General features: G+C 41.4%; 1 protein-coding gene across 1 annotated transcript; it reads left to right on the top strand.

The window, feature by feature from the left end:
* The first annotated feature begins 1,992 nt into the window (after positions 1-1,992).
* Positions 1,993-10,983, top strand: LOC149323895 (adenylate kinase isoenzyme 6-like). The gene is made up of 5 exons (XM_089493881.1): positions 1,993-2,107; positions 3,102-3,194; positions 7,354-7,412; positions 7,506-7,651; positions 7,817-10,983. Exons 1-5 carry the CDS (start codon positions 2,080-2,082, stop codon positions 8,004-8,006), a joined length of 516 nt encoding a protein of 171 aa, XP_089350007.1. The 5' UTR covers positions 1,993-2,079; the 3' UTR covers positions 8,007-10,983.

The raw sequence follows: 10,983 nt of genomic DNA, 5'->3' as shown, positions 1-10,983 counted from the left end.
CAGGGAAGTGTCTGATTAAGGGGTGTACGTCAGGAAAATAGCCTTTAACTGTAATCTTAAACACACATCAGAGGGAAGTAGTGAGCCCAACTGACTACAAATGGGACTTACTGCTGAACCAACATGCTTAGTATTGCACAGTTGTCAGACAGGGTGACCAAAGAACCCTCTTTTCCAAGACATGTCCTACATTTCAACCTTCTGTCCTGTGGAAGTTGGTAGCATGAGCTTTTCGTAGACTGGAGCCTACTTCTTCAGAGGCATGTGTTATGTAAACATGCCTCTGAGAAAGTTGGCTGAAATCTACAGGTATATATAAGTCATTCTCACATAACAATGGCATATACATGTCTGTCCCTGGCTTCCACTCCACCAAATGCATCTGAGGAACTAGATTAACTGGAAGAAAGAGGGTGGCAGCATGAGCTTTCATTGACCTAAGTATACTTCCTCAGATGTATCTGGTGGAGTGGAAGCATGTAAACATGCCTCTGAGGAGGTTGGCTGAAATCTATGAAAGCTCATGCTACCAGCTTCTCCCCTTCAGTTAGTCTCAAAGGTGCTACAAGATCCCTTTGCATACTGATACTAACACAGCTATGTCTTTGAATGCATACACACCACACAGGATGTAGAGATCTTGTAGCATCTCTGAGAGGCACTGAAATAAAGAAGTTGTCAGCATGAGCTTTCCTAGACTTAAGTCTACTTCCTCAGATACATTTGGTGATGGAATGGAAGCCAGGGACAGACATATATATGGCACTGGTATGTGGGAATGTCAAGTATGTATATACAGTTGGCCCTCCGTTTTTGTGGGGATCTGTTCCAGACCCCATCCCATGAAAATGGAGGCTCGCACTTATTCAAGTCCCATAGGCTTGAATGGAGTGCACCCCCTGTGCATGCGGCAAGGACACACAGGCCACTGCAAATAGCAGAGGTCGCCCCTCTGCGTATATTCAAGGGCACACATTAGGAGGGGTGACTGTATATACAGGTACATATAAGCGATTCTCACATACCAATGGGATATACTTGTCTGTCCCTGGCTTCCACTCTACTAAATGCATCTGAGGAAGTAGATTAACTGGAAGAAAGAGGTTGGCAGCATGACCTTTCAGTATACTTCCTCAGATGCATTTGGTGGAGCAGAAGCCAAGGACAAACCAATATATGGCACTGGTGTGTCAAAATGTCAAGTATGTGGCGTATATATATATATATATATATGCCATTCTCACATACCAATGGCATCTATGTGTTTGTCCCTGGCTTCCACTCCACCAAAAGCATCTGAGGAAGTAGACTTGAGTCCATGAAGGCTCCTGCTGCCCACTTCTTTCTTCCCGTGAGTCTCAAAGGGGCTCTCTCCATATCACTTCTCCAGACAAACATGTCTGTGTCTTTGAATCCTACTTTTAATCCCCAGCCCAAATACACATATCATGCAGCGCTGTCTTTGAATCCTATGCACACACACAGAGTATATTCCTGCTTTCAGCTTTGGTTTGGGAAGGTCCTACATTTTGTGGAGCCTTGTCCCCCTCCTCCTCCTCCTCCTCTGCTCCAGGGGCTGTCTTTCCAGCAGCAGCCCGTTGTCTCTCGGAGGAGTCTGAGCACTCAGCCCCGTCCTCCTTCCCGGGCGGCTGCCCTTCACACGCCTCTCCCTCGCGCGTCGGCGCCTCAGTCACAGCCACGCCTCCAGGAAGAGGCTCTCGGTCTGGGTCTTTTCTTTCCCTCTTAGACCATTTCCATTCCAGCCGGGGGCCTTCCACACAGATGGCGCTTAGCTGTCCACGGAGCGCCTGAAGCGTTCCTTGCACACTTAATCTCTTTCAAGTCAGGACTTCAGTAACCAAACTCTTATCACCAATAAATATTAATTAAAAACATTAATTAATTAAGACCGGCATCGGCTGCATTAAGCCAAGCTGCGGAGGATGTGAGGGGGGAAATCAAGACACCCTCGTGACGTCATCGGTGCGCGCCCACTCGACCAGCGGCGGCGAAGGCCCCCAGAGGCCCTACCACGTGTTGCTACTAGATGAGACCTTTCGAGGCTCCGGAGCAGCCATCATGCGGAGGCCCAATATTCTCCTGACGGGTGAGAGGCTAGAGCGAGGCTTTCCATCTGCGTCGCGTCCCTTCCAGTGCCTTGTCGCCCTCCTTGGTGTCTGGGGCATCTGGCACTCACTCTCCCCCAGCCTCAGGGGAAGGCCAGGCAAGCGCCTCCGGAGCCAGAGCAGCGCAGGGCTTGTGTTCAAGGAGCTTATCAGACTAGGCCAGGGAGATGATCCCGCTGGAAAACGGGAGGTAAACCGGATTGGTGGGGTCTCCCTCCTTGGAGGCCTTTAGGCAGAGGCTGGATGGCCATCTGTCAATGGGGGTGCTTTGAATGAGAGTTCCTGCATGGCAGAATGGCCCTTGGGGTCCCTTCCAACTCTACAGTTCCATCAGACAACTTTGCTGTTAAAGTGATATGATGCAAAGTTAAACCAAACGTAAAGCAGAGAAAAACAGAGCTTTTTACTTTCGGCACTTCTGGTTTCACTTTGGGTTACTTCGCTTTGGTACTCGTTCTGTGTGATAAACTTCCCGCATTTGCAGTTTTTTAAAATCAAATCTACTTTAAATTACGTTTTTTAGCAGCATCTCCCCAGTGTGATAAACTTAATCCAGGACTAGGACCCTGGCGTTCAGTTCCCCACTCAGCCCCAGAAAACCCCATGATAGCCTCACCTTAGGGTCCCCATGAGTCAAACAACTTGAAGGCACACAACAACAACAACAAATTGTAAAGAGGAGTATTATAACACCTTTGGCTTCAAACAGATGGCCCCAAAGGGTCACCGTTGGGCCATGGTTGGGGCATGCACATGATGCCTCTCACAGACTCTCCCACAGAACCACGAGGGCTGAATTGATGTTCGCTCCTTGAGGCCGAGAGGTACGTGTTCAAATGGGAAGTCTTCCGCTGCTTTGTTTTTAACTCCCCATTCTGTATGGATCTTTCAGAGCAACTTTTGTCTCAAGATTGGTTTGTATGTTATAAGTTACTCACATGCTTTTCTTTCTTCCTGTTGAATTTTTCTTCTTAGGTACTCCAGGTGTTGGGAAAACTACTCTAGGCAAAGAGATAGCTGCAAGAATAGATTTTACTTACATCAATGTGGGTGATTTGGCCAAAGAAGGTAATTGATATATACTACTATGAATATATTGTAGAATTTATATTCAAGGTGCAGGCAAAGAACTTGGTTTCCTGTATTGTAAATATAATTTTGCATGTGTGGTGTGGCAGAATGGTTAAAATTCAGGATTTTACTAATGCTCGGGAGCTGAAGATTATAGGGCTAACATGCACTAAGAGCAAAGGTTGATATTCCTGGTCATGTCAAATGTTCTGTTTTGGAATGTGAACAATTTGGAAATGGCTCCTAACTCAAGGTTTTAATCCAAATAAAAGGAAGTACTGCATAAACAGTTTGAAGACAGTGAAACAAAAGATATAGATAAAAGATTGATTGATGGCTAATCCACATGGGGTAGAGACGTATATTAGGACATCCAATGATATACATGGGTGTAAATGTTTAATTCAATGTAGCCAATGAAAATGTGATTTGTAGTTTCCTATGTTCAAAACACTATAAAAACTTGGTTCATTTTAGAGTCGATGCCTCAGAAATTTGGATGTATTTCCTTCTGGGGACAACAGCTGCAGCTAAAAATAAACATGTTTCCTTTCCAATCGACTCCTTACGGGTTGTTCCCACTTAAGATTTGAAACGATTTAAAATACAACGTTTTTAATAAAATCGATTCAAAATAACACTGTTCTTATCCCGCTATCCGAATCGCTTTGTTCATCGTTCCCATCTGTTTGTTTAAATCGAAGTTTTTACCTGCAAGCGTTCCTACTTGGCATGAAATCGGTGTTTAAATAAAGCGATTCTTCTCCTCCATACCTTATTTGGAGCTGTCAATCAATAGTACGTCAGAATGACGTAACGTTAATCCGGAATATTTGGAAGCGATTTATCTTTTGGCATCGTTTCCATTTCATTGACAGCCAGGGAGAATCCCTTCAGAGAGCACAGAGATCAATGAAGGAGGCTGCTGGCAAAAAGCGAAGCTCTTTCCAGAGGAACTATGGGATAGGTTTTGGAGGGCAGCATCCCCTCTTCATGTCTCCCAAGACAGCCAGGGAGAATCCCTTCAGAGAGCACAGAGATCAATGAAGGAGGCTGCTGGAAAAGCAGGGAGGGAGCACTCTTCCCAAAGATTCTCTTTCCAGGGTTGGAGGAGAAGGCAGATTCCATTTGAGAAATGGAGGGAGAAAGGCTCTATCCCCCCCCCCCCCCCCATTGATCAGAGCCCTTCCTTGCCTGGGCAAGATCAGAGCCCAAGCGGGCAGGGAATGCCTCTTTGAGAGGAGCCTTCCCTTCCTGCCTCTCCTCTGTTAGAAATGGGCTCTCCCCACACAGAGGGGAGGTTGCAATCCACCGGCAGATGCAGGCGCTTGAGCAGCCGGGACTTCAGGCCGTTTCTCCTTCCCTCCCCGCCTTCCCAAACCGAAGGCATCGCTGCCTTGGGTCTGAGATGGCAAGGAGGGAAGGAGAAGTTGGCTCGGGCCATTTCTCTTTCCCTCCTTGCCTTCCCAAACCGAAGGCATCGCTGCCTTGGGTCTGAGATGGCAAGGAGGGAAGGAGAAGTTGGCTCGGGCCATTTCTCTTTCCCTCCTTGCCTTCCCAAACCGAAGGCATCGCTGCCTTGGGTCTGAGATGGCAAGGAGGGAAGGAGAAGTTGGCTCGGGCCATTTCTCTTTCCCTCCTTGCCTTCCCAAACCGAAGGCATCGCTGCCTTGGGTCTGAGATGGCAAGGAGGGAAGGAGAAGAGTCATAATCCAGCACTCAAACCCCTTTCAACACGCTGGCGATTACTATGCTATGAGAAAGAGAGAGAGAGAGAGAGAGAGAGAGAGAGAGAGACATGCAGACAGACTAATTAGATAGGTACATTGGCTAGACAGAGAGATAGACTGGATAATTAGATAGATAGATAGATAGATAGATAGATAGATAGATAGATGTATATGGGTAGATAAATACATACATGGACAAACAGAGACAGACAGGATACATAGAGATGGATAGATAAATAGAGAGATTTAAACACTGGCTAAATAGACTGAAATAGAATAGAATGGACTGTCTTGGGAGCCATGAAGCAGGGATTTCCTGCGAAACCCATCCCATAGTTCCTCTGGAAAGAGCTTCGGTTCCCTAAATTCGCTTTGTACGCCCCATGGGGAGAGACAGCCCGCTTGGGCTCTGATCTCACCCAGGCAGGGAAGGGAAGGCTCCTCGCTTAAAGCGCTGAAGAGATTAAGCGCCTGTAAACCATTAAAATAAAAAATAAAAAAAATCCTTATCTCTTATTGAAAGACCAGCGGACAAAGGGGTGAGGGAAGCAAAAATGGCGACAGCCAGACGGATGGGGACAGAAAGGGCAACTCCCCCAAGGACAGCCCCATCGCACTCCGCTCCTCCCATTCATCTAACGCAATTTCAAAGGCTGTCGTTCCTATTTAAATGCTCCGGTTCCTAAATCGAATCAATGGAAAAATGTAGGTCGGACCCTAGTGTTTTTTTAACACGCGTTAAATGAGGAAAACTCGATTCAAAATTTTATTCCGCTCTACAATTCGATTTGTAGTGGGGACGATTGCGGGTTGCTCTAGAACCGTTCTAGGTTTAAATCGGATCCTAATAGGAACGCCACTCCTTGGATTCGATTCAGAACGCGGGGTTTCACCTAGTGAGAACAACCCCTTAGTCTCCCTACTAATTTCTGGTTAAAATTCTGCTTTTAAAATAATCAGTAATCTATAACAGTGGTTGTTTTAGTTGAATACATGGTTATTTAGATATGCTTGTTCATAACTGCTTTGGAATTTCATAAAAACTTCTTAATTTTAAGTTATGCCTGTATAAATAGATACATTCTGTCCTCGGATTTGTTGAAACTGCAAAATATGTTGTGTTCTCTCTCCAAGTATTAACTATTCCATAAAGCCTTTCCCTGGCAACAACATAACACAGTAGTCCAGGTATTTTAGGGGCATTGATATGGCCTCAAAGTAAAACATGATTTCAGAAAGAGAAGTGTTTTTCTGAAATACACATATTTATACATATATCCTAAATAATATGATATCATATATTCATGCCTATAAATTATGTCTTCAGTAAAACAAAAACAAAAAACTTAACAGGAGCATACAGTAGACACATGTACAGAATAATCCTAAATAAACTTAACTCAGTAGTAAACTAAAGGACACTGTGCTTTTAATAAGGGTTAGTGCGTAGTAAGTGTGTACACATTCAGTCCTAACATACCTGAGAGGCACAGCCTTAGTGTCTTTGGGAAGAAGCTGTTCTTTTTGTATTAACAATCCACACCACAACCATAAAGAGAAATTGACAGTGTTTATTATTGTTGACCTAAATAAATGAGTACACAAGTGAAAAGTGTTTCATTAAACACCAGTCTAAAACGATTGTCTGTACACTCCAGCCAAGATCCTATATAAAGCTGGCAGAGGGTAAAGTACCATCATCATACTTAAGCAGAGATCAAGACACTGGAGAGGGAAGAGAAAGGAATCCAGGTTCATGATAGCATAAAACAACTTTTTGGTACACCTTCACACCTCACTGGCAGTTTGGGTTGGGAGCCAGAGTTTTGCATAGGTGCTGTCAGGCAACCATTTCATTGTCAAGCAAAACTGTTACATAAAGAGGTACATTATACTTCCTTACACAATGTCAGTGAAAGTGGATCTGCTAGCGTAAACTCCATTTAATCCACAAGAAGATTCTGGCCTTAATGTGCCACTTTTGTTTAGAATGTAAATCCATTGCTATAAGTGCAGGCCTTCCTTACCTCATCCAAGGACATTCAGCAGCCTTCGCTTCTCAGTGTTTTTGCTGAGAACTGCTCCCACAAGAAGTACAATCATAGCGATTCCCACAAGCCTCAGCAAGAGCTAAGTACGCCATAGGCAGGTTTATTTGTATCTATTTTATTGATCGTATGTACAGCGCTGTGCAAATCTACAGCACTATATAAATAAAGTATAATAATAATAATAAGAAGAAGAAGTATTGGACATCTTAAGGCAGAAAGTAATTGTGGAAAGTGTGTTTAGTATTTCAGTTTAAGGCTTGCTTCAGGTAAAAATGAATAGGATTGGCTTGCATTAATGTTGCAGGGAGTTGTTGAGATAAATATGTTTTCAGTACTTTGGTAATGATGACCTTCAATTTCTTCCTAATTATGCAGGAGAACTATATGAAGGCTTTGATGAGGAATATCAGTGTCCAATTTTGGATGAAGACAGAGTGAGTTTAAGCCAAAAGCTAAGCATAGTTATGTGTTTTGTTTTGTTGTAAGTAATCCATTGTCAAATTTCCTTTGTCTGATTACTCTTTTAGGTAATTGACGAAATGGAAGATAAGATGAGTGACGGTGGTGTTATAGTTGATTATCACAGTTGTGACTTCTTTCCTGAACGTTGGTTTAATATTGTATTTGTGCTTCGCACAGAAAACTCATTCTTATATGACAGACTGGAGAGCAGGTAAATTAATGCTAAAAATTAAATGCCACCTACATTCAGTTTAAAGATAATTTTTCATTGGTGCAGTTTCTGTTTTTATTTTGTGACATAAAAGCTATTTTATTCTTTTGCCTAAGATGTGCCCCAACCTGATCTAACAGATTTTTTTCATCTTTATTTGTTTAGAGGTTACAAAGGAAAAAAGCTACAAGACAATATTCAGTGTGAAATTTTTCAGACTATTTATGAGGAGGCCATGTCATCTTATAATGAAGAAATTGTATATCAGTTGACAAGCAACACACCAGAGGACATGGAACGGAATTTAGATCAGATTATACAGTGGATAGAACAGTGGATAAAAGACAACAACTGACTTCTGAAAATATGATCAGAGCAATCATTAAAAACCAGTCAATGAAATGACTGCTTGTTGTGTAGTCAACTGCAGCTGTTTTTTCAGTCATAGAGGAGACAGTATCTCAGAGGAACATTTCACTCATTCTAGTTGAACTCAAGTGAGTGCAGAATGAAGAATTTTAAAATCTGAGATTTTGTTTGGAATCAGGTATCATATACCTTCTTCAAAGACATTATGTTTATGTTCATCTTCTGAAATAACTTATCTGGGTGTTACAGCTGCTAACAATTTAATCCCTTTAAAATCTCTTTTTAAAATTCTCTTGGATTGTTACAAGAACTTTTTCTAAATTCAAGGACCATTGCAGTTTCTGAAAATAATACAGAAGATTAATTTAGGTCCAGTTCAGTTCACATTGCAGAAATAATCCAGTTGGAGACTGCTTTAACTGCCCTGGCTCAGTGCTATGGAATCCTGGGAAGTGTAGTTTGTTGTGGTACCAGAGCTCTCTGACAGAGAAGGCTAAATGTCTCACAAAAGTACACTTCCCAGAATTCCTTAGCATTGAGCCAGAACAGTTAAAGCGGTCTCAAACTGGATGATTTCTGCAATGTGTTTTGGACTTTCTATACAAGCTAATGGTTTGCTTGTTTCATCCTTTTTGAAAGTAAGAAAGATTAACACTAAAATAGCTCTTGTTTTGGGTGACATCCCCCAAAGTTTCAAGGGAATTTCAAGGGGAGATTGGGAAAAGATACATTAATTGAGGTGTATTCACAAATTACAGTCTATTAGCAAAGGTTTACCACAATTATAATAATAGCTTCCATATATTACTAGACTAGTCTTCATTACAGTTGTATATGTAACAAAAAAAATCTTCAGGAAAAGACTACTTTCAACAGAACAAACTTTTTTGAAAGAAGAAGCTACTGCTATCACACAAAAGACATTTCAACCTAACAGACCTGTGTATTAGCTTACAAATGTCTCTTTAAAGGGTTATGACCATTATTATAATTGTCTTCCATATCCAGTTCACTGATCCCGCAACATTACAATATTACTTTGCACATATACATGAGGTTGGAATATTGTACTCCATCAATACATCTAGAAATGGATCATAATCCAGAAAAGCTCATGCTAAAATACCAGTAAGTGGAAATAATTTCAAGAGGAGATTTGAAAGGGAGACAATTGGATTGTGATTTATCATCAATATTTTCCCCTTCCTTCAACCCTTTTTTGCATACTGAAGCAGACTAATTAGGCTGTCTTTGAATATTATTTATCACATCCTAGTTGACATGAAGATCTGAATTATAAATGTCTCATCCTTAATTTAAGGAGATTATAGAAAGGAATTTGCTTTCATTTCAGGATGAGTTTAATTGTTTTCTAAATTTTAGTTGTGTTTTGGGTTTTTTACATTGGCTGCTGTTTTATAATAAATATGTTATGAGTTACACTCCCTCAGCCTCAAAGGAAAGCAATGGCAATCCCCCCCTTGAACAAATATTGCCAAGAAAATACTGTGATAGGGTCACCTTCCACTTGCTTTAAGTATGAAACAACCTGAAGACACTGAACAACAATTGTAGTTCTTATGTGTCTTCAAATTGACTCTAACTTCTGGTAGCCCTATAAGATTGGCAAGATTTGTTCAGAGTAGTTTCCATTGTTGCCCCCTAAGGCTACAAATGCAACTTTCCCCAGGTCAGCCAGTGGGTTTCCATGGCTGAGCAGGGATTTAAACCTTGCTCTCTAAGGTCCTAACCCAGTACTGAAACCATCTTACCAGCTCTCAAAGGTGGCATATATTAGACTACTGTGAGTCATTTACATTATCTGATTTTCTTAGGCCCCAATGCTATCCTAACCTGTAAACGGGTGATCTCAAATATATTTGCTGCCACTCAACTTGGAATTGAGCAGCACTGGAGAAGCTTGAAAGATCTTTCCTTCAGGAGATGGCTAGTTAGAATTTAAGATGTTGCCCTTTCAGAGAAGTTAACATATTGGATGAAGTTGGCTAAAGGACTGACTAGATATGACACCTGTGAGGAACTCTGGTTCCCTTTTCTTGTTTATTCAGATTATACTTGATCCCCTTTTAGCCTTCCTCAGTTTTTCTGAGGAAAATCTTTTTAACTGTATTATAATGGAAAAGTGGTCAGTCATTTTGGAAAACCTTTTTCCATTTTATGACATATTTGGTTCCAAAGGTATCCATGTTTTCCTTTGTTATTTCCCTCATCAAATTGTTGCTTTTGCGTTGTCTGTTTGCTGTGTTTTTTTCCTATTTGGTATGTACAAAAATTGTAATAAAGATTATTTTAAAACGGTGGCAATTACAGTTGGCCTGCCATATCCATGGATTTTGCATCCACAGATTCAACCATCCATGTCTTGAAAATATGTTTGTTTTAAATTCCAAAAAGCAAACCTTAATTTTGTCATTTTACTTAAGGGACACTATATCCACCGGGGTTCCTGGAACCAAACCCCAGCAGGCAGAGATGTTTAAAAACTACCCTAATTGAGATATGTTTTCTTTTGAGTAAATGAGGCTACAGCACAGAGCTGGGAACGTGTCACTTTCCAGATGTGGGCTACAATTCTGTTTCCTAAAGTGTGACTGCTGGCTTGGACTGATGAAGCCTTAACATCTGGAGAACCAGAAGTTCCTTGCTTCTTTTTAAAAAATGTCACTAACCTATTTAAGTTTGCAGCCAATCATTACCACAAAGCAGGAAAAAAATCATAAAGTACGTAAACATCCAGGGTTTGAAGTCTTTGTTAATTATATAAGTTTAGAAGTTAATTTTGACAGAACATGCTTAACTTTGTACAGTATATCTCAAAGGATTCTAAAAGTTTAGCGGTTGACTCTAATCCACACCTCTACCCCATCTTGGAGCTGTGTAAGTGTTCTGCTTTTAATCTGTATTTTTCTGAGATAAACTGAAATAAACTTTAAAGGACCCAT

The sequence above is a fragment of the Sceloporus occidentalis genome, unplaced genomic scaffold, assembly GCF_023333645.1.
Source record: "Sceloporus occidentalis isolate IW3139 unplaced genomic scaffold, rSceOcc1.0.p SCAF_1, whole genome shotgun sequence".
Classification (NCBI taxonomy): Eukaryota; Metazoa; Chordata; class Lepidosauria; order Squamata; family Phrynosomatidae; genus Sceloporus; species Sceloporus occidentalis.
The sequence above is the reverse complement of the archived record's forward strand: the minus strand, read 5'-3'. Positions and strand labels throughout refer to the sequence as shown.

Excerpts from the sequence above, each read along its gene's own strand:
- LOC149323895 (XM_089493881.1), top strand. The coding sequence starts at position 2,080 with ATGCGGAGGCCCAATATTCTCCTGACGG. Across the intron at positions 7,413-7,505 it reads CAATTTTGGATGAAGACAGA|GTAATTGACGAAATGGAAGA; the intron begins GTGAGTTTAAGC and ends TTACTCTTTTAG. Across the intron at positions 7,652-7,816 it reads TATGACAGACTGGAGAGCAG|AGGTTACAAAGGAAAAAAGC; the intron begins GTAAATTAATGC and ends TTATTTGTTTAG.